At 53.1% G+C, this 26,670-nt stretch overlaps 1 protein-coding gene across 1 annotated transcript; it reads left to right on the forward strand.

Moving 5' to 3' along the window:
• The first annotated feature begins 3,753 nt into the window (after nucleotides 1–3,753).
• ACKR3 (atypical chemokine receptor 3) lies at nucleotides 3,754–16,201 on the forward strand. Its single transcript, XM_055586543.1, has 2 exons — nucleotides 3,754–3,857; nucleotides 14,314–16,201. Exon 2 carries the CDS (start codon nucleotides 14,340–14,342, stop codon nucleotides 15,426–15,428), a length of 1,089 nt encoding a protein of 362 aa, XP_055442518.1. The 5' UTR covers nucleotides 3,754–3,857; nucleotides 14,314–14,339; the 3' UTR covers nucleotides 15,429–16,201.
• Nucleotides 16,202–26,670: the final 10,469 nt, after the last annotated feature.

Raw genomic sequence — 26,670 nt, forward strand, 5'->3', positions numbered from 1 at the left:
CTGTTATTGCGCAAAGTTTAGGGAAGAGTTCATAAAATGTTGCAAGGCTTTAGTTTTATATCTTCAAGGGTGCTCTGTGTCACCAGAATTTGGCCAGGGCCAGGGGATGAGGAAGGAGAGAAATTGCCTTTCTGGGACCTACAAGGTGCCTCCAACCTTTTCATTTAAGCCTTAGAGTGAAAGTGAAAGTTGCTCAGTTGCGACTTTTTGCGACTCTTTGTGACCCCATGGGCTATACAGTCCATGGAATCCTCCAGGTCAGAATACTGGAGTGGGTAGCCTTTCCCTTCTCCAGGGGATCTTCCCAACCCAGGGATCGAACCCAGGTCTCCTGCATTGCAGGTGGATTCTTTACCAGCTGAGCCACCGGGAAAGGCCAAGAATACTGGAGTGGGTACCCTATCCCTTCTCCGGAGGATCTTTCCGACCCAGGAATCGAACAGGGGTCTCCCGCATCACAGGCAGACTCTTTACTGGCTGAGCTACCAAGGAAACCCTAAGCCTGAGATGCACCTGCCAAGAATAGAAGGTTCTGTTATAATCACTTTAAAGAGAGGAACCTAAGCGTCCAAGGACATAAGATGCCTAAGGAGACATGGTGTGCAAGTCAGGCTCTAAATCAGACCCATCGGACCCGAGCCTGGCCTGGGACCTCCATCCCCTTGAGGGCAGGGCTCTGTCTTCCCTTCCAGATCCTCTCACCACACCAGGCATTGGCATCTGTGGTTCGGGGTGGGGGGGATGTCCAGTCCTGGCTGAGATGACTCCCACCAGGCCAAGCCTCTGGCTGGTTCCAGGAATCCATAACACCTGGTGTGATGTGCTGAGGTTGCAAGGAAGGCCCCCCCTGGGGCCGGGTTAGTCTTCGGCCTTCGGGCAACGGTGCGGGGGATCCTCTGTGGGCCATGTATGCAGTCATCAGAGACTACCATCTCTCCATACTACTGTGCCCCCCAAAGCTCCCACCCTGCCCGCCATCAGAGACTATCATCTCTCCATCCTACTGTGCCCCCCAAAGCTCCCACCCTGCCCACCATCAGAGACCACCGTCTCTCCATCCTACTGTGCCCCCCAAAGCTCCCACCCTGCCCACCATCAGAGACCACCGTCTCTCCATCTTAACTGTGCCCCCCGAAACCCCCACCCTGCCCGCCATCAGAGACCACCGTCTCTCCATCCTAACTGTGCCCCTCGAAGCTCCCACCCTGCCCGCCATCAGAGACCACCGTCTCTCCATCCTAACTGTGCCCCCCCGAAGCCCCCACCCTGCCTGCCACAGCTCTGGCCCTCCAGGATCCCTCTGAAAGGGAGTTGGGGTTTCGAGGCAGGAGGTTGATGGGGCCACATCCACAGGCAAATCAGAGCCCAGTGGGGACAGCTGCCCTATGGGGGTCTAAAATCCCAGGTGCAGATTTTAGCAGGGAAAAAGAGGGGCTTGGCTGAACACCCCTTCACGGCGCCACTGCATGAGTAGTCAGGGCTAGGAACTGCTCAAGGAACTATGAGTTCTGGACAACCCTAGGCACAGCGACCCATTTCTGCTTCTTGGAGTTTCCCATGGGGCTAAGAAAACCCATTCTTCCCCAACTAACCCCTCCGTTAGAAACGCAATCCTCCCAACAGTAGGGCAGACTTCCAAATGTTCCAAGAGACATTTTGGGTCCCAGGGTGATGGATTCCTGTTCCCTTGCAAAACCTGGCTTACTTACCCTCTCAAATCCCCCAGGACTGGGTTCTCCGAGAGGACTGGGGGTGGGGACAGCCAGGGGAGTACTTGGACCCGGGAGGGTGGTGGGGCGGGCGCACGCAACTCTGCACGAACCGGTACCAGGATCCTTGCGCCCCTCGCCCTCCTCTGGACGCTGAGCCCTCTTGGGGAGCACGGGCCCCACAGCATCTGACCTGAAGTGGGTTCTTTTTTTTTCTTTTAACATCTAGTTTGCGTTTTCCTTCCTCTGCTTTAGCAACTGCATCCTGTTGCGCTGGTTTTTCTGCGAGGAGGCTTGCTTTCTTTTCAACACAGCACGCCTAATTGAGAGCAGATTCAAACCCATCCTGCCTTTTGCTCTGGCCCCCGGAACCTGCCAAAGGAGAATCGCGTTCACTGAGGGACAGATCAAGTTCATAGACATAGAAGGTCGGCCTGTGCGTCGCTGTCCGGAGGAGGGCAGCTCTGTCCTGGCTGCCGCCACGGGCATTTGTCAGGCTCAGACGCAGGGTCACTGCTGGGAGAAAACAGGTCCAGGAAAGCCCTGAGCGTGTACTTACAGACTCCCCCAAATCCTGCGTGTGTGCATCCCGGCGGCCCGGGTTTCACTTCACAACCACTCTCACTCTGGGAGCTTGGAGATGGGGCTTCTGGTGCCCAAGAGAGAGGGCAGGAATAAGGTCCGTGCCAGTTGTTAAGGACAGCGACCCGATGAGCCGGGACAGGGTGGGCAAACCCCCTCTGAGAGCCTCCCGGAGCAGGTGTGCTCTTAGCTCGTATTTTGGAGTGATTTCACTGTGCTGGTGAAGTTTCATCTAAACAAAATATTTCTTTTGTTGAGGGCTTTTTGCAACACGAAGGCCTTCTGGCTGCCTAAGAGTTTGACCTCCCAATTCTCCAGACTTGGCATTTGGCCGTCTGCTGGTATTTTTAGTAGAAGTATAAAAAGAATCTCAGAAGGTTTGGGCTGGGGAGAGGGGAGGGGAGGACTGGGTGCCTGCTTACAGTGACTTGAGCCATGGAACTAACCCCAGGAGGCAGAAAGCAAAACAGAAGCCGCAGAACAGCACGTTGCTCTGGGGGAAAGCTCAGTAAGCATGGTTTTAAAAGTGAAAGTTCAGGTTCTTGTCTTACCCTTGATTAATCTAAATAGGGCAGTAGAGGTGATTTTATGTGAAGGACATTTTTAGGTCTAATTCCCCCACGGACGGAACTTCAGCCACCCACTTCTAGATAAGAATGTATATGTCAATAATAAAAATAAATATTTGCTAAATTAACCTCTGAACAGGACATTATCAAAAGACATGTCTGATACCTCTAGTGTGTGTCTGGCAGTAGGTAGGTGGTTCAGAACGTTATTTTCACCAGACTTTCAAGATTTACAAATAAAAGAATCTAAATAAAATCTATTACAAATGTTCCGTCCCCTCCTTTGGGGGTAGTATGATGTGGTACAGATTCATTGCTCCCCTTCCAAAACTGTTGCTTCTGTTTTGGAGGAATTAACAAAGACAACCCAGGCTTAATAAATCAACACCGAAGTTCAGAAGTTCAGAGCAATTTGTCTTGGGAACAAAGTCTTCCCTAGAGCTAAGAGGCATTCAAAGGAATTCTTGTTAATGGGATTATTAAAGATATCCCTGAGACCCAGATAAATATTTGATGATTTGGCAAAGTGCTGGGGTTTCTTTGCCGATGTTTCTTCTGCTGACGCATCTCCCCCCTCCACCTGGGGTCTGGACCTTGTAGCTTCATTAGACTCTGCAAATGAAGGCAGGCTGGGATTTCCCCAGAGTATGCTTGTGTGCGAGAGTTTGGCCGGAAACCACAGATCAGGGTTTACAAGAGGGGTGAGGGTGCGCGCGCGCGTGCAAGTGTGTGCGTGCATGTAAGCATGTGTGTGTGCGCGCGCGCGCGCACGGAGGGTGGGTGGCCGGGCGGAGGGATGGAGGGGGAGGGGGGGCCCGGGAAGGGAAGCAGCAGATGCCGGTTACAAAGCTGCCATCTAGAGGCCGCCCGCCCGCAGTGTATATAACGCGAGTCTGCAGCCCCAGAAAGCTCACATTTGTGCAAACTGCTCAGCCCTAAGGCACCGAGCGCCGGAACCCAGAAGGCGAGCCCGGAGCCGGAGGAGCCCAGCCGCCAGGTAAGGAAACGCTGCTGAGTCCGCAGGGCGTGCGGACGGCGGGCAGGGGTCTGCTCTTAAGCGCAGTGGTCTTTTCCCCGAGCTATTCTTTCTAATAAGCTCTGATGGGTGCCGGCGAGTCCGCAGGTCTGGTTTCCGAAAGCCCAGGCGGCGTGCTGCCTTGCGAAGTGCGGCTGCTAACTCGGGGCTTCCCGTGGGCTGCAGAAAGTCAACAAGGGCTGTTTTCTGAAGTGAAAGGCGCTCTCTGTGTGTCTGTTGGACTGAGGAAGCTGAGGTTCATCTGCAAGCAGACTGTCCATCCCTCTTGCTCAAAGTTGGCATCTGGGTCAGCTTAGCACCGCTGCCTACCTGTTTTCTGTTTCTCCACTGGGGAAACAACTGGCACTAAACGTGTAATTCCAGAAAGATGTGCCCTTTATGAAGAGGCGTCCTCCAGCGGAGAAGAAAACTGGGCTGAGAGTCTTTGTGGGTCCAGAATGGGTTTGAATTCACTGCTCTGGAGGATTACCAGAGCCTGTAAATCCGGAAGCTATAAGAGTGAATGTTAAATACAGCCCGGCCCTCTTGTCTCTCCACTGCATCCTTCTTAATCTGACTATTTGCTGTTCGCTCAGAAGGTGTTAAATCTGACTTCAGTTGGGAAAGAAAAAAAAAAAAAAAGGCACACACAAGTCTAGGATTTTGCACTGTGATTGTACTCTTGAAGTAAAAAACATGAATTTTGTTCGATTTTGTTCGCCTGCATAAAGATCTGAGGAGTGACTCAAAACTCTGCAGTGAGGTCAGGCTTGGGTGGTTAGCCAAGACTTGGAAGTTCCAGGAGAATGAGAAGTTGTAAAAGTCAGACTGCCTGTCTCCCTTTTTCTTTCTCTCTCTGTCTCTCTTTCTCTCAATTCATTTGCTCACACCAGGATCATTACGTTTTCCAGACGTAGAAGGGCTCCCCCCCCCAAATGGTTTACAGCCCTTTGAAGGTATTTGATGCCCTGACATCTCCTGAAACATTCATTCTGCAGAGTCTCAATGTGGTAACTTTTTCTTTTCTCTTTAAACGGGCAGATGCTGCCTTTGTGTGGCTTTATTTATTCCAGGGAAATGCGGAGATCAAATAGCCTCTCCGAGAAAGGCAAGTGGAGGCGGCTGGTGTCTGGGCTTCACTTTCCATAGATTTTAAATGGATAAACTGCTTGCCCTTCTTTCATCAGCCCTTGAGCTTCCCCAGATGCAGAGCCTTTTTCTAAAGCAGAGTTGCACATGGGGAGCTCTAGCTTGGAAACAATTTGCTCTTTTTCCCCCAGTCTCTGCCATAAACACTCCAGTGCGCACCAACTGTGGAACTCCATGCCCCAAACTCCTGGAGATGGGGGTGGGGGAGGAGGGTTGCACAGGATTTGGGTGGAAAAGCAAAAGAAAATTGAGACTTGCTGCTGTGTTTTGCCGCTCATCTGATTTTTTAAAGGGGTGTGCATTGCAGATGTCATTTTTTAAAAGTTCTGGAAGGTACAGTGCAGGGAGCATGCAGATGCTTAACTGAGTCAGGACTTTGGAGGTTATCCCATATTAGCAGCCAGTCTTGAGAGATTGGAGAAGGTATTATGGTTTCTAATCAGGTCCAGAACAGGCAAAGTATAGTCTTTCTGGATGGAAAAAAAAAACCCCAAAACAAAAAAAAAAACCTACTTAATCAGGAACAGTGGCTTTTTGTCTGATCACTCCAGGCAAAGAGAGAGGCTCGTGTTTTCCAGGAGACACCAGGGAAATTGGTTACTCAAACCTGAGACTGAAAGAGAGTCATTCTGTGAACCCTTAGGGTAACCAGGAGAAGGAAAAAACCTTAAAGGTTTTAGGACTTGAGATGGTTCTCAGTGGTTCTGCAGAACACGAGTGGAATTCTGGGCTAGAAAGTATTTGTATTTTTCATCCAGGCAACCACGGAACTTGGTTTTTATTCAGGGACAGAAATAGTTTTAGAAGGGCTTCCAGACAAATTGCATGTGTGTAGGTGGAGATTTGTGTGTCATGTCCAGTGTTTTTAAAGTCCAGGAAATTATAGCTCTGGGAGACATATGTTTTATTAAAGTGAAAGCAAGAAAAAAAAAAAGGAAAGAATGAGAAAAAAGGGGGCAGTTCTCTGATTTCGAATACTTAATGGTTTGCTGCTGGAATCTTTGATCCTTTGGTTACACAAGAATTGACTCAGCTTAGAACTGGAAAAAATGTCGTTGCTTGGTTCTTCAAGTGATGAGAGAGTTGCGTGTTTTCATAGTGAAAATTTTGCGGAGCCCTAAGCAGATTTGGAAGCTGACTCTGCTTTTTTGTTCCGAGGTGGAGGGGCTGAGACCCCCTCGGGTGGTGCCCACGGGCAGGGGACAGATAAAGGGGGCAGGGCCAGCCGGATGGCTAACACCTCCCAGTTCTCTTACAGTCCAGGAAACCTCTGTCACGTCTGCTCCTAGTTTTAAGTCTAAGATGGGAACCCCACTGTGTGTAGCCCAGGGTTTGGGGTTGTCCTAGGCTGGCTGACCCCCCACCGCTCGTCCTGCTTCTAAGCTGGGTGGGAATTAGGGCTCTGGTTACACCCGCCAGCCCAGAGGGCAGCCTTTGTGCCGTGGGAACCTCTGGGTCTGCCCTCCTGGGTCCTGTGCCGCTTCCCAGTCGGGCCGCTGAGCACAATAGAACAGATCAGGTTTCTGGACATGGGGTTCGTTCTCTTTCCCCCAGTTCTCCCGTGTATCAATGCGAAGTGTCTGAGGACTCTGGAAATTGATGGCCTGTATCTGGATTACGGTTTGGATTTTTCTCTCTCTCTCTCAAACAACTCAGAGCAGTGCTTTGCTTGTGAAAAATAACAGCAGCCAGGATGGCATTGTTCTGTTTGTTTGACATGGGGTGGGGGGAGACAGACTGCCCCCCTGCCCCAACTCTGCTCTCAGTCCTAGCAGCTGGCCTCCCAAGCCTGGGCCAAAACTTTCCTGGACGTCCCCATAGATTTAACGCAGGATTGGTACGAAATGAACAAACCCCAGAGCTGTGCAGTTTCCTAAGGACTTAGCACCGGCGCTCCGGGACAGCCCAGAGGGAGGGGTGGGGAGGGGGATGGGGGCACACATGTCTACCCGTGGCCGATTCATGTCGATGTTTGGCAAAAACACCACAATATTGTGATTAGCCTCCAGTTAAAATTAATTAATTTGAAAAAAAGAAAGGAATGGTGCAGGTCTTCCGTATATAAATTGCGCTCCTGGAGTGGAAAGGGCTGGGCTTTCGCAGCAGACCTGCTTCTGCGTCCCCCTGGAGAGTCCCTGGGGTGTGGGGAGGGTGAACAGAGCTGGTTTCAGCCACACCCCTGAGTTTCTGGTCCCGCTGCCTGTCTGGCCTCAGTTTCCAGGTGCCCAGCGGTGCGGTTAGCTAGGCTGGGTGATCGTGTTGGGACAACACTGAGCTGCTCCGTGAAATTCCACCCTGGGAGGACATGAGTTGAGCCCCAATTGCAGAAAAGCCAGTGAAGAATGTCGCCCGGGCACAGATCCTGGAGAGCCCAGGGACCCCTCGGCGTCCGAGTCGGTGCCCTGGGTAGCCCGGCCCGTGTCACCTTCTCTGCACTGCACCTGGGCCTGACAAGCACCTGGCTTCCCCTGCAGGCCTGCTGCCTCCTCCCTCAAAGCCTTTTCTGCCCCAAAGCCAGGCCCTTGCTCAAGACCGTGGTGGCTCCCGCACGGACAGGCTCAGCCAGGTTCGGTGACCCTCCGGTAGCACATCCCTGGCCACCCCAGCACCCACTTTCCTCTGGGGGGTCCCCATCGGTCACTGGAGTGGAAGTCCCTCTCCACGCTCCAGCGATGTCCACGCTGCCTTCCCGAGCTTCTTGGTTAGCTGGCAGGTCCCCTGGGGTGGGTGGGGAGTGATGATTCTGGTCTGTTATTGCCCCAGAGCAGTGCCTCTCACAGAAGGGGCTCCACAAACATTGGCAGGCATAGAAACGGGCGAGACTTAGCTCAAGGGAGGGTTCCGGAATAGTCTCCTCGGGGCTCCTGTTTCCATTGATAATCTCACATTCTGGTCTCGGGAGCTTGATTCACTGTTGATTCATTATGAATTCATTGAACACGTGCTTTGTCCAGGCGCCATTGCTGGCTGCCCTGTACACAGGCAGTAAGACGTCGTGGGGTGGGGGCTTGAGCAGGAAGGAGGGGGACCGGGGAACAGCCCAGCGACACAGAGTGGAGGTATACGGCCTGGCTGGGAGGAGGTGGGAGTAACAGAGGGTGTAAATGGGGAGAGGGGGCCTGCCCGGCTGGCTGGGAAGGGCGTTCCAGGTCTGTGACTGGAAACTGCTCACATGCTGAAGGCAGTGTTGGGAACTCCGGCTGGGCACCTGAACGTGGGGCCATCCGTGTCCTGCAGGGGGTGACTGTGGTCCAGTGGAAGGACATGTTCCTTGCAGGCCAAAGCACCAGCCCATGGAGACCCTGAACTTGGAGATGCTTTGTTCTGGCTTTGCCCTCAGCTTGCAGGGTGAGCGCAGGGAGACCACTGAGGGCAGCTGAATGTGTCAGGCTGCTTGGAGCTGTGCTGTGGTCACCAAGGAACCTTGATTGATGAATAATAAGCCTGAGAGACGAGGGGACATCTCCCTTCCAGCAAATGGGGATGTGAGTGGTAGATGAGTCTCTTACAGATGCCAGTGCGGGGTTGGGGGTGGGGGTGACGAGGTGGACACACCCTGGTTCTCCATCCTCCAGGCCATAGGAAAATCTACTTCCTGTCCTGGTGGCAGTGTGATGCTCTCTGGGTGCAGATGTTGGACCCAGAATCTACAGGAAGTGATCCCTATAGAGGGAGCTTGGTGAGAGAAACCAGTACCCATTGGGAAAAGGGGAATGAAAAAAAAGTGATGCTGATTACTGTTTTGTTTTCAGCGGGGTCCCTCTGGTCTAGAAAAAATGGACCACAAACCGCCATTGTTCTGTGGGACATTCGTGCCTCTAGTAAAATTTCCGTAACTCTTGATGCCAAGTTTCAGATCACAGAGAAGTGTGTGGGGTGAAAGCTACAGTCCCCCTTTGTCCTCTTATCCCGCACTTCCAGCCCAGTTTTCTCTTCACTGCAGATCTTTCCCCACGCTTTTACGCACACATGGGTGTGCGCCCAGTCACTTCAGTCGTGTCCGACTCTTTGTGACCCCATGGACCGCAGCCCGCCAGGCTCCTCTCTCCATGGGATTCTCCAGGCAAGAATACTGGGGTGGGCTGCCGTGCCCTCCTCCAGGGGATCTTCCTGGCTTAGGGGCTGAACCCGCATCTCTTGCTCTCCTGCCTTGGCAGGCAGGTTCTTTACCACTAGTGCCACCTGGGAAGCCTCTTATGCACATACATGTCCCTATAAAAATGCACATAATTCTTGTTTTTTTGGCATGTATATATGTGTAGCTTTCCATGTTCATAAAAGCATCCCCTCTTTCTTTGTACAGCTATATTATATTCCAGACAGTGGTTTGCGGTCCTTCATGGATCGACATTTATGTTGTCACCAATTTTTTTTGCTGGTGTATAAATAGTGCTCCAATAAACATCCTTGCATCTTGGGAATATTTATTTTGAGAAGAGAATGTGTGAACTTGTGAGATCAAAGAACTGGAGGAATCTTTTATCCCAAGCCCGGTTGCTTTCCTTCCATGAGGAATCTTTACGCAGATGTTATTAACCTGTGTCAGAAGTCGTCTGTCATTCTCCTGCCCTCCCTGGTGGGGGCTCTGACCCCCAGGGACGCAGGTGGTGGGCAGGTGTGACTGTCACCCAGAGGTCCCTCCTGAGCTCTGGCCCAAGCCGACAGGAATGGAACTGCTGGCTTATTGCAGCAGAGGGGGTCTGGTCCACGTGGATTGGGAGTCGGCTTCAGGCCCTGGGATCCTCAGCCTCACCACTGCCCTTCCTACCATCGCAGACCGGCCACATGGCCTGGAGATGTCACCGTGTATACGAGGATCACGGCCATGCTTCCCAGTCGGCATAGGCAGTGAGCCCTCCAGTTGCATGGGATGACCCCTCGCTTTTCCTGGGGGCAAGTGGAGACTCTGGTGAAGGGTCTCGGGGCGTTGATGGGACGTTCCCCTCACCCCTGCCTCCCTCAAGTTTGGCCGGGCACTGGGGAGCCAGGGGCCTGGGTAGACGTTCTGCAGTTGCTGGATCACATCTTTGTTAGGTCAGGGTCTTGAGAACATCACCTGTTAAAATCTAAGACAGTGACTTAGGAAGTTTGTTGTCTTAGGCGCGGGGACCACCCATGATTAGCCTTGGGCCTCCTGGACACACGCTCAGAGGCCCACCGACTGCATTCTCCGTGACCTGGCAGATATCTTTATACGATACTATTCTCTTTTTCTGGAAAGAGCCCTTGTTTGTTTCCAAAACACAACAGGTGAAAAATGACAGATGACGTGGGCTGCTCTCTCCTGCAGCATTTCCCCCCCTCTTTGGCTTCCCGTTTAGATCTGCGGGGGGCTGGATTGCTGCACTCCTTGCGTGCACACCTCCTCTCTTGCGGCCTCCCTTACTTCTCTGGACCCCTGGAGCCTCTGCCCTGGGAGGGGAGGGGCCGGTGGGCTCCCTGGAAGAAGGCCAGTGGGCACGGCGTAGGCCTCTGGCTCATCTCCTGGGCTGGTGGCTGGTCAGTGATTGGTGGTGGATGATCGGTGGACCAGCTGGCTTTCAAGGTCCAGCATGGCGCCCCCCCCCAAGCCTCTGCTGTACCCCCAGCCCCTCCTGGAAGGTTCCCCACACTGCCCAAGAGGAAACAGAGAGGACTGTGGGGGAGGGGGCGCGGTGGACCGACTCTTAAGTCACCTTCTGGTCCCAGAGGGCCAGTGATCATTAAGTCGGGTTTTCATTGTCCAGAGGCCAGAAACCTAAGGACCCGATGGGATCCCTGAGCCCTTCCTTACCTTGGCCGCGGCCCAGGGGACACGGAGCGCCGGCCCAGGCCCAGAGGTGTGAGTGTGGACGGTCTGCTGTGCGGGAGACGTGGGCCCTGGAGGGACACAGACTCCTGGTGATTCCTGTAGGCCTCCAGTGCCCGTGGGCCCCTCCGTCCACACTGAGCCGTGCCCCTCCACGTGTCCAGTTAGCGGGATGACTCCTTGTGGGGAAGACAGAGGTGGGGGCATAGCATCTCAGTCAGGCTTCCTTTTTCTCCAGCCCCTGTGCACGGCGCAGACTCCAGGGATTCTGGCTGCATCTGTGGAGGCCTAGTAGGGCTGTGCCAGGGCGGGCAGAGGAAAGGGCTCTCAGCCAGGGCCCAGCCCCGCTCTGCCCGCCTCTGTGGGGCAGCAGCTCGTCCTCCAGCTGAGTTCTGCAGGGAGCCGGGTCAGATGAGGTCATGGGCTGAAAGTGCTTTATAAGCTAAAGTGAAAGTGTTAGTCACTCAGTTGCGCCAACTCTGCAACCCCACAGGCTGTAGCCCACCAGGCTCCTCTGTCTGTGGGATTTTCCAGGCAAGAATACTGGAGTTGGGTTGCCATTTCTTCCTCCAGGGGATCTTCCTGACTCAGGGATTGAACCCATGTCTCTTCTGTTTCCTGCGCTGGCAGAAGGGTTCCTTACCACCCATGCCACCTTTACCACTAGGCCTTAGGGAAGCCCCATGCCGTGCTGCAAGTGTGTTTCATGGATCACAGCCTGGTCGTGGCGAAGGGGCTTGTGTTACTCAGTGAAGCTATGAGCCACGAGTCCATCACCCGAGATGGATGGGTCACAGTGAAGAGTTCTGACAAAACATGGTCCACTGGAGAAGGGAAGGGCAGGCCGCTCCAGTATTCTTGCTGTGAGAACCCCATCAACAGTATGAAAAGACAAGAAAATATGACACCGGAAGGTTGGAAGCCCCCGCCCAGGTTGGAAGGTGTCTTGTATGCTTCTCCTGAAAGAGCAGAGCACAATTGCTAACAGCTCCAGAAAGAATGAGGTGGCTGGGCCAAATCGGAAACGACGCTCAGCTGTGGATGTGTTTCATTTTAAGGAGATGGGAAAAAGGGGGTCACACCTTACAGCCATACAGGAGAGCAAAGCCCAAGTCGTTCCCTCCCTCTCTCCTGAAGTCAGGGGTGCGGCAGGCACCATCAGTTCCTGGCTGCCCAGGGTGGTGGGAGGGTCAGGAGCACCTTGAAGGCAGGGTCTGGAGGTGGCTGCCCACCGCGAGGCCAGTCCAGGCCTGGTCTCTCACAGGCATGCGCTGTGTGTCCATGTCTGCTTGGGGTCCTCCAGCTGCGTCTTCCACAGTCTCTTAGGAGGATGAGTTTATTTGTCCTAACTTGACCTTGGGCTTCCCTGATGGCTCAGCTGACAAAGAATCCACCGGCAATACGGGAGATCTGGGTTCGATCCCTGGGTTGGGAAGATCCCCTGGAGAAGGGAAAGGCCACGCACTCCAGTATCCTGGCCTGGAGAATCCCCTGGACTGTGTAGTCCATGGGGTCGCAAAGCGTCGGACACAACTGAGTGACCTTCACTTCATTTCACTTCAACTTGACCTTACTGATTTTCCATGCGTGCCCTCTGGTCAGGTTTTGCCTGACCAAGTCGGTGGTCCCAGGGCCTAAGTGTCCTCTGGTGATGGGGGGAGGCTCTGAGGACCACCAGGTTTCCTGGCCTCGGGCCCTGTGGCTCCACCACCTCCTCCTTAGAGATCCAGCTGTGTCCATCAGCAGCAGGGGATGCTGAGGCCCGGTCAGGTCACCTGGAAGGGAACCAGCGGCCACCTGCTGCTCACAGAGGCGAACAGACAGCAACTGAGGGCCATCTCCATACCTGTGGTCCTAGGGCAGGTCCTCAGCTGTGAGTCTGGAGACTGAGGTGGCCTTGGGCGGCAGCAGGTGAATGGCCTCACTTCTTGGGCATCTGCTCGTTTCCCCTGGAGGTAAAGGCATCAGCTCGCTGTCTGCAGGTAGCTCCTGCCTTTCCCCCCTCTCAGGGCGGGACATTGACCACTTAGCCACTTGGTCAGTTTTGAATGTGGAGCAAGAAGTAAGCGAGTCCGTGCTTTTTGATAGGTCAAGAGAGGGGGTGGATGCGGTTTTGAGTTTCTGTCTGTTAGATTCTGTCCTCAGCCCGTGAGTTCTTAGGTAGCCCTGGGAGACGGGGGCTGGTGCGCTGAGAAAGCAGTGGCAGATGATGGATTAACTAGACTCACATGAAACACTAATGAGGCAGGAGCCCGAATCCCAGCCCAGGACGGTCTGGTCACCAGAGGGGTGCTCTCCCAGCTGGGTCTCTGTGGACTGTTAGCCCGGCCACTGGGCCCTGACTCAGGGACCATCCTTGACCATCCTTCCCCATCCTCCGGGACCTCTCGTGTGTGGCCTGGAGTCCAGTTTAGATGAACTTGGCAAATAAGCTTGGCTTGCAGTCGGTCCTTACCTGCGACGGGAGAAGGAGGAACAGACTCCCTACTGTAGATGGCGATGCCCAGCCGGGCACCCTTGGGCAGAATGGTTTCATTTTACAGCCCCTTCCTGTGGGGACGCAGTGAGGCTGTCCACCCAGGGTGGTGGTGGGGGCACTTCAGAGCCTGCAGGCGGGCGGGTCAGCAGGAGAAGACAGCCCTGGGCAGCTCTCAGGGCTGGTGCCAGTGGGCCGTCATCCCCGGGCACAGTAACGCCTCAGGCCGGGGTTCTTCTGGGTGTTAAGATGGTGCCGGTCGAGAGTGTTGACCTCACGCCACATCAGCAGGGAAGACCATTAGGAAAAGCCAGCCCCTCCAAGACCCAGCTTTGGGTCTTGGTACAAGTTGCTCTCAAAGCAGTTGGACAAATAAAAGGTGGAAAACCAGGCAATGGCCCACATTCGGAGATGGCCGGTTGGTGGCTCTGAGTTGAGAATCACATGGCAAAGTCAGAGACTGTGGATGGGGGCGTAGTGAAATTGCGGGGTGGGCCACACACTGTCCACACCTCCAGAGGTCTGCAAACCGCAGGCAGCCCGACACGGCCAAGCAGGACGCTTGTGACTCACCAGTGCAGGGAACAGATCCACCCTCTGCTCTTGGGTATGTGGGTGAAATGCCCCTGCCGTCCGCAGGGGAAAGTGAGCTGGCCACACGCACCTGTGGGCTGAGGCTCAGCTGCCCGACGTCCCTCTGACCCCCCAGAGTGTGTCAGTTTCACATCCCGGCACAGCCCAGTCTGGTGACCTCTTGAGAACACAGTCCTGCAAAGACAGAGGAAGCGAACGCTTTCACTCTTTGAGAGAGATGGACTCACATGGTTTTAGAATGTGGGTGTGTTTTGCAGATTCTGTCGCGGTCAGTTTTGTTCTCTCCTTTCTTTGCAAAGTTACTTGGGAGCTACTGTGAAACTGCTGAGCAGATGGGGGTGCTGGGAAAGCGCTTTACAGGCCTGGAGCGTTTGCTAAGGGATCCATTCTCCTCTTGCATCTTTTAAAACTCTATTTGCTTTTGCGCGCAGGCCGTTCGACCGCTGCCCTCGACACCATGGATCTGCATCTCTTGGACTACTCGGAGCCGGGGAACTTCTCCGACATCAGCTGGCCCTGCAATGGCAGCGACTGCATCGCGGTGGACACCCTGCAGTGCGGCCACGTACCCAACAAGAGTGTCCTGCTGTACACGCTGTCCTTCGTCTACATCTTCATCTTCGTGATCGGCATGATCGCCAACTCCGTGGTGGTCTGGGTGAACATCCAGGCCAAGACGACGGGCTACGACACGCACTGTTACATCTTGAACCTGGCCATCGCTGACCTGTGGGTGGTGGTCACCATCCCCGTCTGGGTGGTCAGCCTCGTGCAGCACAACCAGTGGCCCATGGGCGAGCTCACGTGCAAGGTCACCCACCTCATCTTCTCCATCAACCTCTTTGGCAGCATCTTCTTCCTCACCTGCATGAGCGTGGACCGCTACCTGTCCGTCGCCTACTTCGCCAGCACCTCCAGCCGCAAGAAGAGGCTGGTGCGCCGCGCCGTGTGTGTCCTGGTGTGGCTGCTGGCCTTCGGCGTGTCCCTGCCCGACACCTACTACCTGAAGACCGTGACGTCCGCCTCCAACAACGAGACCTACTGCCGGGCTTTCTACCCCGAGCACAGCGTCAAGGAATGGCTCATCAGCATGGAGCTGGTCTCCGTGATCCTGGGCTTCGCCATTCCGTTCTGCATCATCGCTGTCTTCTACTTCCTGCTGGCCCGTGCCATCGCCTCCTCCAGCGACCAGGAGAAGCAAAGCAGCCGGAAGATCATCCTCTCCTACGTGGTGGTCTTCCTGGTGTGCTGGCTGCCCTACCACCTGGTGGTGCTGCTGGACATCTTCTCCATCCTGCACTACATCCCCTTCACCTGCCAGCTGGAGGCCTTCCTCTTCACGGCGCTGCACGTCACGCAGTGCCTGTCGCTGGTGCATTGCTGTGTCAACCCCGTGCTCTACAGCTTCATCAACCGCAACTACCGGTACGAGCTGATGAAGGCCTTCATCTTCAAGTACTCGGCCAAGACAGGCCTCACCAAGCTCATCGATGCCTCCCGCGTGTCGGAGACCGAGTACTCCGCTTTGGAGCAGAATGCCAAGTGATGACGCCCCGCGCGGCCTCTGGACCTGTGCGCCGGGCTCCAGCGGGGCGACCCGCCGGGCTGCCTGGTTTTCCGGAGGAAAGCATAGTGGCTTCGGGCTTGGCGACCCTCGTTGGTGTGGAGAGGGGCAGCCTGCGTCCCTATGGCTCCTTTCTCGCTCTCGGCCCAGCGTGACCCTCGCGGGGCCCCTGTGACAAGCCCCCGCTGCTCGTCACACCAGCTTCGGGACAGGCTTGCCTGCACTTCTGTAACATAGGACTTTTCTGTGCTGCCTAAAGGTTTCATAATGGGGATTTGTATTTAAATCTTAAGACTCTATTTTTCTCACTCTTGATGTACCCTCTCAGTGTATTTGAAAGTTTATATTTTAAATATCGTATGGGAGGTATCCATGCTGACATGTACTCAGTGTCGTAGTTCTGAGGTTAGTTTGACTTCCGTTTTGACTAAGGATGACTTTAATTGTTAGCTGTTTTGAAAGCCTCTCTCTATATAAATATATATATATATATATATATATATATAAAAATATATATGCCAGTCCTGGCTGAAATGTTTTATTGACGATAGTTTTATATCTGTGTGGTGCTTTGGGCCGGTCTGGGATACGGAACGAAAACTGCTCTATAATGCAGTTTGTGACATTAATATTATTGTAAAGTGACATTAAAAATAAATGCAGTGACACTATCCCAGTCTGTAACACGGCACACAAAACAAACCCTTGTATTCCAGAGAGTTCTTTCCATTTGTAAGTTATTATTTTTTTTTAATAAAGATGTTTTTTTTCCTAAAAAGGTGTTCAGATCTCAGTTTTCAAAGCATGTTTGGCATTCAGGCGGTGTGTTTGATGATGATATACAAATATTTGCAACATAGGTGATCGACCTAATAAATATGTTTAAAGAAAGGAATACTGTCAGAAAAGCAAATCCCAGGAGGTTAACTTGGATGAAATTATATGAAAGGAGAAACATCTGAGTGCGAGTGTTGTGGTTTAATTTTTTTAAATTTCTGCCTGTGTGTAAGGGAGGGGAGCTGGTTGGTAGGTGCACTTGTCAATGCAAAGTTGGTAAAGAAAAGTCCCAGTTTGCAGTCTGCCCAAAAGGGTTGAGGGCCTGGAACTCACCCTCGTGTCCGCCAGGCCTTGAACCTTCCCTGCTGAGGCTCTGTGGTTTAAGTCCTTTCTTTTTCTCTGATCAAGACAGATTCTTCATTTAAAAGATAATCCATCCATGAGCCTGTTCTTCAGGCCGTGCAATAAGTACAATCCTGGCCTGTGCCGTCACCAAATTAACCCCCCCTTACTAGTGGTCAGGAAGAGCTCTCTCAGGAAGCCCCTATCATCTACATGGGCTACAGGAGCAGTGGGGGTTTGGTGGGCATGTCTGGGCAGGAACCCAGAGGAGGGCGTGGCTTCCTGATGAGCCCCCCCCCACCCCACCCTCTGTTGGGACCGATGAACAGAGAGAGCTTTTGCCAACACAAAGGTGGACCCGGACCGGGACTCCAGGCTCACCTGGGAACCTGGGGGCTGCTCCCACTATAGGAAAATGCCCTGGGCACGTCGGTTTCCACAGCAGACAGCCCCCCAGGCCCTGCTTCCAACCTACTGCAGGAGGGCTCCCCCTTCTCAGAGGGCTTAGGGCTGAAGTGAAACCCAGCTTACATATTATTTTAAACATCTACTTGATACACATACATGTTCTCAGGTCCACGTGCGCCTTGTGGTGGTTTAGTCCCTAAGTCATATCCGGCTCTCTGCAACCCCACAGACTAGTCCGCCAGGCTCCTCCCTCTATGGGATTCTCCAGGCGAGAATACTGGAAGGGTTTGCCATTTCCTTCTCCAGGGGAATCTTCCCGACCCAGGGATCAGACCTGGGTCTCCTGCATTGTCAGGCGGATGCTTTACCACTGACCCTTGCCTTGTTCCAAATAGGATTCAGGTCAGATGGATAATGATGTAACCATAGGTGAAGACACCAAGGTCAGGGAGAAGGGATCGGCAGGTGGCAAAGTGAAATCAGAGGAGACTGTGACCCAAATAAACGTTCTTGATGATAGAAAAGGACTGGAGTTTGCTCTGTGCTACCTGGTGGCCTGAGTTCAGACAGGAATATACTTACCATGCAGCCAGTGCAGAGCGGGGGATGGATTGCACCCCCAAGTTCAGTGGTGTCCAACTCTTTGCAACCCCATGGACTGCAGAACTCCAGGCTTTCCTGTCCTTCCCTATCTCCCAGAGCTTGCTCAAACTCAAGTCCACTGAGTCAGTGATGCCATCCAACCATCTCATCCTCTGTCATCACCTCCTCCTCCTGCCCTCAGTCTTTACCAGCATCGGAGTCGTTTCCAATGAGTCAGCTCTTCGCATCAGGTGGCCAAAGATTGGAGCTTCAGCTTCTGCGTCAGTCCTTCCAATGAATAGTCAGGACTGATTTCCTTTAGGATTGACTGGTTTGATTTCCTTGCAGTCCAAGGAACTCTAAGAGTCTTCAACACCACGGTTCAAAGGCATTAGCTCCAAGCTTCAAAAGCATCAAAAGCTTCAGCGTTCAGCCTTCTTTGTGGTCCACCTGTCACACCCATACATGACTAGTGAAAAACAGCTCTCTAATAGGCAAATAAAAATAATTCAATGTTGCAGCCCCATCTCTGCCATTCAGAGGCACCCTGCCCCATCCCCACTGGCGTCTGCTGAGATGTCCTCTGGTTCTCAGTCAGGGCTCCTCTGGCAGCCCTGTTCAAGGCTCTCTATCTGCCATTCCACAGCACGCCGGACCACAGTGTACTTGGGTACTGGGTAGGCTGCAGCCTGCTCTTTTCTGCATTCCCACCTCTTGAAGCCAGTGAAAATCACCAGCCACTTCCTCCTGCACCGAGGTGTGGAGGGAGAGAGGAGGAACTGAGTCTGGACACAGCGTGTGGATTTCCTGTCTCCCTGTAGAGCTCAGCACACGGTGTCACAGACCCCTGTGCGTCTCAGGGTGCAGGCTCCATCTGCGGGATGTGCCAGTGACTAAGCCCTCTCTGCTCCTCCAGAAATCCTCTTCTCTGCCCCCTCCCCCCCCCCCCGTGTGCGTGCCTGCTCAGATGCTCAGTCACGCCTGAGTCTTTGCGACCCCATGAACTAGCCCGCCAGGCTCCTCTGTCCATGGGATTCTCCAGGCAAGAATACTGGAGTGGGCTGCCATTTCCTCCTCTAGGGGACCTTCCCGACCCAGAGATCAAACCCATCTCTCTTGCTTCTCGTGCATTGCAGGCAGATTCTTTATCTCTGAGCCACCTGGGATCCCCCCTGAAGACCCACTTATCCAGATTGGAATCCTTTCCTTTGATCTCTGGTGTACCATCCCTCCTGGGAGCAATGGCACGGGACAGTGTGGCTGCAGGTGGGATGATTGAGGCCCAGGTCAAAGGCACGGAACATCAGTGGGGATGTCATCAATTAATATTTTAAACGTGGAGCGGGCAGAGGTCATGTGCGCGGTTTGGGATTTGTGGTCGCCACTGGGGGGAGAAGGGCTGGGCAGAAGCCGCAGCTCTTCTCAAATGCAGAGATGAGAGTCTGAATTCTGCGCTTCTGTCATCCTTTTGGCCTCTCTTGTGATGGAAGGATCTTTGACACGTACACACTGCTGTATTTAAAATAGATAACCAACAAGGACCTACTATATAGCATGGGGAACTCTGCTCAGTGTCATGTGGCAGCCTGGATGGGAGAGGGGTTTGGGGGAGAGTGGATACATGTGTATCTATGGCTGAGTCTCTTCACTGTTCACCTGAAACTCCACACTATTTGTTAATTGGCTATGTGCTGTGCTTAGTCACGCAGTTGTGTCTGACTCTACGACCCCATGGACTGTAGCCCTCAAGTCTCCTCTGTCGATGGAGATTCTCTAGGCAAGAATACTGGAGTGGGTTGCTGTGCCCTCCTCCAGGGGATCTTCCCAACCCCGGGATTGAACCCAGGTCTCCCGTATTGCAGGTGGATTCTTTACTGTCTGAGCCACCAGGGAAGCCCTAGTTGGCTATACCCCAATACAAAATAAAAACTTTTAATAAAAAGAAAAAAAAAGAGAAAGATCTTTGAAAATGCCAGCCTTCTGAGATGGTAATAAAACTGTTGGTGATCTAACGAGTGATGGCATTTGGACCCCACGTGGATACCAGGAGCTCCAATGTGGGGCAGGGTCTGGGCTGGGGAGGAAATCAGCCATCAGATCCTTGACAGCTCTGCCTGGCACTGGAGGTGGGGAAGCTTTTCTGCCCCCCCCCCCCGGCCCCACCCTTCCACCTGAAGCTCTATTCCAAAGGGCAGCAGGCAGGAAGACCATGCAAGCCACCCAGGAGGCAGTCTGTTGTCAGCAATAAAGGCTTTTCATTTGGTTTAATGTATAAGCTATTTACTGGGTTCCCGAAAATGAAGAAGGAAAATAATGTCACTGAAAACACCAGATGTGAAATCCTTTGGGCACAAAGCAGTCCACAGGACAATGGACTTTAGTCCTCCCAGCAGCGTTGCTGCAAACTGGGACGAGGCCCCGTGGACATCGGGGTTCAGTTCTCTGACTGAGTAGCAAGAAATTCCAAATCACTGACAGCTGGCCTTTTCTTGGGGTCTCCTCAGGAGAGAGCAGCTCAGCAGTGTGACCCATTTTTTAGGAATGTGGAAATTCTGCCTTTGTTGGGCTCCTCCTGTGAGGACACTGACCATCAATCATGGGTCCAGGAGACTTTGCATCTAAGTTAAGCCTGGCATCGCAGAATCTGGAGTCTCACGTGAATCTGCCCTGAATGGGCTGAGTGGCGATGGTGGATTAGCTCAGGAAGGTCCCCAAAGTTCCCTCCCGGAAGGACCAGGCTTCAGTATGAAGCTCCAGGAGGGTACCTCTGTATGGATACGAGCCACCAAGATCTCATCTCTCTTGAGCAATGGTAGCTAAATGTTTGAAACAATCCACCCAGTATTAAAAAACACTTCACTTTCCTTTACCTGTGGTCTTGGACCCTCCAAGGAAAGCTCCTGTATACCTTTGACAGTGTATACAGGCAGTGCCTGCCAGGACTCTAAAATACTGATAACAGGGCCATTTAATATGGAATGATGCTAGTTTGGGGAAGGTCTGATAGGAAATTAAATTATTTATTGTAGGCAGTTTGTATTTGCAGCAAGTTTTTTGCTTTCTGGGTGATCAATGACGGCTTGACTCTTCTATAAAATGCTAAGGGTTTTCTTCCCTGGTATTGGCTCTTACACTCACTCACACATATACATGTGGTTTCGTTACCATCTGGGAACTAACACACGCATCATGGACACGGCTTCCACGGTCACGTCTAGGATGGCCTAGCCAAAGGCTGGACCACAGCGTGGAGGTCTGCCTTCGAGAAGACGGAGACCTCGGCCAGAGTTGGGGCAGCTTAGCATGAAGCCCAAAGAGCCCTCAGTGCTCGTGTCCTGGAGAATCTTGGAGATCCTCAGTTTCCTCATTTATAAAGTCGGGTGATAACAGTTCCTGCTTCACAGGGTTCCTGAGATGGTCAAATTCCACAGACCCTGCAGAGTGCTGGTCAGCTGCCTGGGGCACCCAGAGCCTGTGCTCAGGTCCAGAGCCCCTCTTCCGCAGCCTCTGGGCGCAGGCTGCATTTTCTGTGCAAGAAACAATGCATTCCAGAGAAATATCGAGAGCGAATACCTGCCCGCGGGCGGAGACTGAAGGAGTGGGGCACACCTGTCTCAACTTGGTGCTTTTGTCCCCTGGTTTGTCCCCTGGGAACAACGGGCAGGGTCTGGGGACATTTTTGGTTGTCTCTCCTGGGGGTGAGGACGCTATGGGCACCTGGTGGGTGGAGGCGAGGGAAGGGACAGGGCATCCTACAGTGAACAGAGGGCCCCCAGCAAACAATTGCTGGCCCCAGATGTCAGCAGAGCTGAGGCGGAGGGACCTGGGTCTCGGATAAGCCAACCATGAGACACGAGAATTCTGTCTGCTATTCATTGCTTACCTACTATCTGTTCAGAGCAGGTCCTTGACGGTCCTGGAGCTGGGGGCACATCCTAGGGGTCCCCAGAGCCCCCAGCTCCCCTTTCCTTGCCCCTCAGCGCCGCAGAAGGACACTAGCTGACAGGGGAGAGCAAGGCGCACCTTCAGGGCTCGTGCAGGACTCGGACTGAGAGGCTCATGGCGCCTGAAAAGAGTTTAATGTCACAGGATTCAGACCGAAATTCTCATTTTAATTTCACAAATTTGGTTCATTACTAGTTTACATTAAAGACACTTGTGAAAAAGGCACAGGCAAATAAACTGTAGTCAACATTTGAGGTGCCCCTGGGAGGTTTTATCTTTTTTATTTTTTGCAATAACTGTAAACACCTTTAAAGCAGGAAGGAAGAAAAATGAACATTCGATTTACAAAGCAAGGAAGACATCAGAACTAAAGGAATTTGTGAAGAAAGTAGGATGAATAAAGCAATTTAAAAAAAAGCAGAAATAAAAACAAAATCAAGAGAATTACAATATTTAGTTTAGAAGGCCCCAGAAAGAATGCGGTTGGTGACAGGGCTGCGTGAAGGCAGGGTGACAGATTCGATTCTGCGTCTCAGCAACTGGGTGATGCAGGTAACAGTCCTTCCACGAACCTCAGTTTTCTCGCCCTTAAACCGGCTTCTCCACCTTCATTAAAGGGTTCTTGCAGAGGTCAGAGACGTGCGTGTGCCAATAAACACGGCTGAGTGATGGGATAAAGGGGCGAGTCAGTGCTTTACCCCTCTGAAGCACCTCTGAAGCCACACCAAGACTTCCCAAGCTTGGGGCGAGATTCCTTCCCTGTCCCAGTGCTTCTGTGCTCTGCGGCCCAGAGTGCCTTCAAAGTCGCATCTCGAGGGCGCCCTGTGCTTTGCAGGCCTGTGTGAAGTCTGCACGCGTTCACGGTGGCCATCCCTGCTGTCAGCCACTGTCCATCGGCCTCGTCTGGGTTTCCCAGGCTTGTGCTTCCCAAGGACTGAGATGACTGGCCGTGGGAGGAAGGCTCTTCACGGCGGGGGCCGGGGGGGCTCGTTGCTGGTTATCTGTAGGGTGTGTGACAAGCAATGGGCAACATTGGTGTTTTTCTTAATTTCCGAAGCTTCATTTCTGCTGGCTTTTCATATGCTTATTCACTCAGCCTTTTCCATGCTGGATTCAGAAGGGCTGACTATCATGTCATTTCTCCCAACTGGTTGGGGTTGGGAGTGAAATAAAAGAGGGGGTGAAAAAAAAGGAGGGCTTCATCAGCCATTTGTTAGAATATAACGTTCAGAAGCAGTAGAATGGAAAAATCTGAATTTCCATAGTTATTTCCGGAACTAAACTGATTAAAATCCTTTCCTAGGTAGATCGGAATCTTCCCTTTAACCACGTTCAGAAGAAAAGGCCGAGAGAGGCATTGTGGCGAGGGCATTAAATCTGCTTGGGTGACTCAGAATGCGGGTTGGCACGGCGGCGTGTCACGGGGCGCGTCGCAGACCCAGCGAGTCGGTGGCCGTGGTGTGTCTGAAAGGGCCCCGGGCCTCACGCTACCACGCTGAATTTGCTTCCTTTTAGGCTTTCACAGCAAAGTGTTTGAAGCTGAGCCTTTCATTCCTTTTCGCGGGGCTGTCGTCAATAGGAAGAACGCATTAAGGTCCCCCCATCGCTGCCTTTCTCAGGATCGTGGTTAAAGTGGGGATTGTGTTTTAGGCTGTGCTCTAATGAGAATTTGAATTTCGTGCGGAGCTGGAGTGTCAATGAAGAATCGCCCGTTGCCCAGCTGTGTAGCCTGTGAATATCTTTCCCTGTGGTTTATTCCGCCCTGGCTCCTGTTAATTTATTCAATCACGGATCAGGCCATCGTTATTGAACGCCCATGGTGTGCCAGGCACTGGGCTCATCTTTAAAATGTTAGAGACGGCTGCGGCTTTGGTTTTTCCTTTTTAATGTTTAAATTTTATTTTTTAGTTTTTTGGCCATGCCATGCAGCATGTGGGATTTCAGTTCTCTTACCAGGGATCGAACCTGTGCCTCCTCAGTCGGAAGCATGGTCTCTTAACCACTTGACTGCCAGGGAAGCCCCTGTTTTTCTAGTTTTCTATGATCCCAGCCTGGAAGGGGAGATGGATGACAAGATGCAGAGACGTTGTTACTGGGAGCATGGTAAGAAGACTCTGGAGAGGCTCAGAGCTGAGAGGAGGCAGCGATTTGCCCCAGGAGGAATGGGGGAATGTCTGCGAAGAGCCGCCCTGCCCCATCTCCATCTGAGGGTGGCCAAGACTCCAGCAGGCAGGCCCTTGGGACAGGGTATGGGCTGGCAGTCCCTGGGACAGCTTTGGGAATGCTGTCACTGCTAAAAGGAAACACTTCCAGGAAAAGTGAAGGTGTCTAAGGTGTCCAGAAGTCAATCAGCGCTGATGCTATTAAGCACTGTGTGATAGGAGCCTGTTTCTAAGGTCAGAAGCCAAGATCATCAGGGCCACGCCCATCCTAAGGACAGAAGATGGGGTTTCAGGACAAGGACTTGGGCAAAGGATGGAGGCTCTGGGGAACATGTGCTCGGCTCTCACCAGCTGTGGGATGGACCACTGGACCCATGTTTCAGTGGGATGGGCGGTCCTTGGAGAGCCTGGACTCCTGCCCTGCTCAACGTCTGACTGCAGTCAGTAGGCTGACCATGGTTGGAAGGTCTCTGGCAGTTCCGGGTGGCGGGAGCGGACACCACGTTTTAAAGCTGAGCTGTCAAGGTCTCTTCTAGTTGGCCAGTTCCCAGGGTTTCCATAGCGTCTCTGCCCGCTCCCCACGGGGTCTGTAAATGAAGGAGTCTTGGATCATCTGCCATGAACACAGCACAACTCAGGCACCGCCGAGAGGAGCCCGGAGTGTGCAGTGAGCCCGGAGTGTGCAGTGCCCCAGGAGGGGTGCTCCCAGCTGCCCACCTTCTGCACCTGGTCTGTGCGTTTGGCTACAAAGACTGGACCTGGAGCCCCAACCTGCTTTCTTTGGGACTTGGGGTTCCTGATCCGTGAGAGTCCTGGGGGTGCCCTGGAGGGCATGTGGCCACTGTAGGGGTATGGGGGCTTCAGTCAGGATGGACTCCAATGCAGGTGCTGCACCCAGGCCAAGACCCTTCCCCAGGAAGGCCCCACTCACAGGCTCCAGATGGGCATGTCTTGCGGGGACACTGATCAGCACCTCGGGGATGCTCCTGCCTGTTGATGGGGTGGACATGGTCAGCCCGTGTCCTGATTCCCAGCCCAGCTCCGCACATACGGGACCCAGTGTGGACTGAGCTCCAGTCAAGCCCTTCTCCCCATTTGCCTGCTTGTTGGTTTTGGTCTCTGACTTTCACAGGAGGGTTTTTTTCTCGAATAGCTCCTGCTCTTTGGTGACCTAGCCACAGTCTACAATGAGACTCTGTGTGCTGGGAGGGCCCTGGCGTCCAGCAAAGCTTGTGGAAGGACTCACGGATGGACCGAGACGCTTCACCTTGGTGCCCTGAGTGTGAGGGCCTGGGGGGCTTTATCTCTCATGGGTCTCTTATTCCAGACCCTCCTCCAGTCTTGGGTATGTAAGCCTGATTCGTGGCCCCCTGGAGAAGGACCCAGGGAAGGGGAATGGGCAGAGGACTGGTGGGTGAGACTCACCTCTGGGGGGCACTTTTTATCAGCCGCCCCTTTCTTTAGCCCTTTGTCCTGTACCCACCAAGTCTTACCATCCAGGGGGATAAATGTGTATAATGGCTCTATTTTCAAGACGATCTGCTGTGCCTGAGGTCCCAAAGCCCAGACCCCGATTCAGTTCCCCCACGGGACACCCTTACTCTTCTGTCTGGATGGAGACAGAGTATGAAGCAGGGGCGGGACAGGAGGGTCTAAGATGGTGTGTTTTCAGCCTCATCCAGCGGCGCCTTAGGAAATGTTAAACAACTCCTTTCTAGAGGAGAAATCAGCCCTGGTGTCTAGTGTCTGCCGATTCCCGTGTGGCCAATGTTCCCCTGGAGGCCCGTTTCCAGCCGCCATGTGATGTCCCTGGAGGCGGAGTCTGTCAGAGACGCTTGTGCCACGCCCATCACGTAGATTCAAGAGACCGGGTCCCCTCGAGAAAGGACAGTAGCCAAGCATGATGGAAGAATTAGGAAGTGATGTGTTCTGAGGACCTTCTACATGGTTTTTCAGAAAATGTTTTAAATTCTAAGTTTCTGTGATTTAAGTGTCGATGATGGCCGCTTTCAAAAGCTGACTCACAAAAGTCCTGAACGTGTCGCCGCTGGTTCTCGCAAACTGGTATGAACTGCCGGTCGAACACCTCGCCACTGGGCCTCATCCCCCACTCACTGGTACATGGGAGCTCAAGTTTCTAAGGCTTTCTGGAACTTGTGGTGTAAATAGGTTTGTTTCTTTGTGATTTCTCCCCCTGCAGGCCTTTTGATTTCTTTCCAGTTTTAAAAGGTGGAAAGCAAAAGATGCGGTGAAGGTAAATGAGTGTGCAGAGTCGGACAGGGTTGAGTGAGCGCGCATGCACACATACAGATACACACGCACGTGTGTGTATTTGCATGTCTTTTTACTTTCTCTGCTGCCCTGTGGTGAGGTTTTGGGAAGGAGTGCCAGGTGTTCCTTGTTGTACTTTATAGCTTTACATTAAAACTCCCCTGTTCAGATTTCTCCTCCTGACTGGGGTGGGGTAGGAGGGGTGAAACAGTGCTGTCCGCCTGCTGTGTCACATCGCAAGTTCAAGGTCAAGTGAACTGTCTCCTGGGCTGGTCTGTCCTCACAGTCTGCAGCCACCCCGTCATTCTCCCACCAGGGCCTTCAGCCTACGCCCTTTCCAGATTTCTTTGGTTGGTTCGTCCCTTACCTTACCTCTGTCCATCCAGCTCACCCTTCATGGGAATGTCAGAGTCATTCTCCCAAATGTTTGGCACTAAAGGTTTGACTCCTGCAAACTGTGGTTTTGGGGATCCCTGGGCACTGGCTCCTGGCCACCCTGGGCCAGAGGCTGGGCCAGTGAGAGGGAGGGAGCCAGGCTGTCCATCCTCCCAGTCTCTGCTTCAGTCACTGTCTCCAGCGGGGCCCACATTGTCTCTATAATCTTAATTCCCACTGGCTGTGCCTGACCACAGAGCCGCTCCCGCTGGGTGGCCTTGGTCTCTGCTCAGGTACCACCTCCACCCCAGTACTGATCTCCAGGTGGCCTCATCGGCCTTGAATGACTCTTTAGCAGGGTC

Source organism: Bubalus kerabau, chromosome 6 (genome assembly GCF_029407905.1).
Source record: "Bubalus kerabau isolate K-KA32 ecotype Philippines breed swamp buffalo chromosome 6, PCC_UOA_SB_1v2, whole genome shotgun sequence".
Lineage (NCBI taxonomy): Eukaryota > Metazoa > Chordata > Mammalia > Artiodactyla > Bovidae > Bubalus > Bubalus kerabau.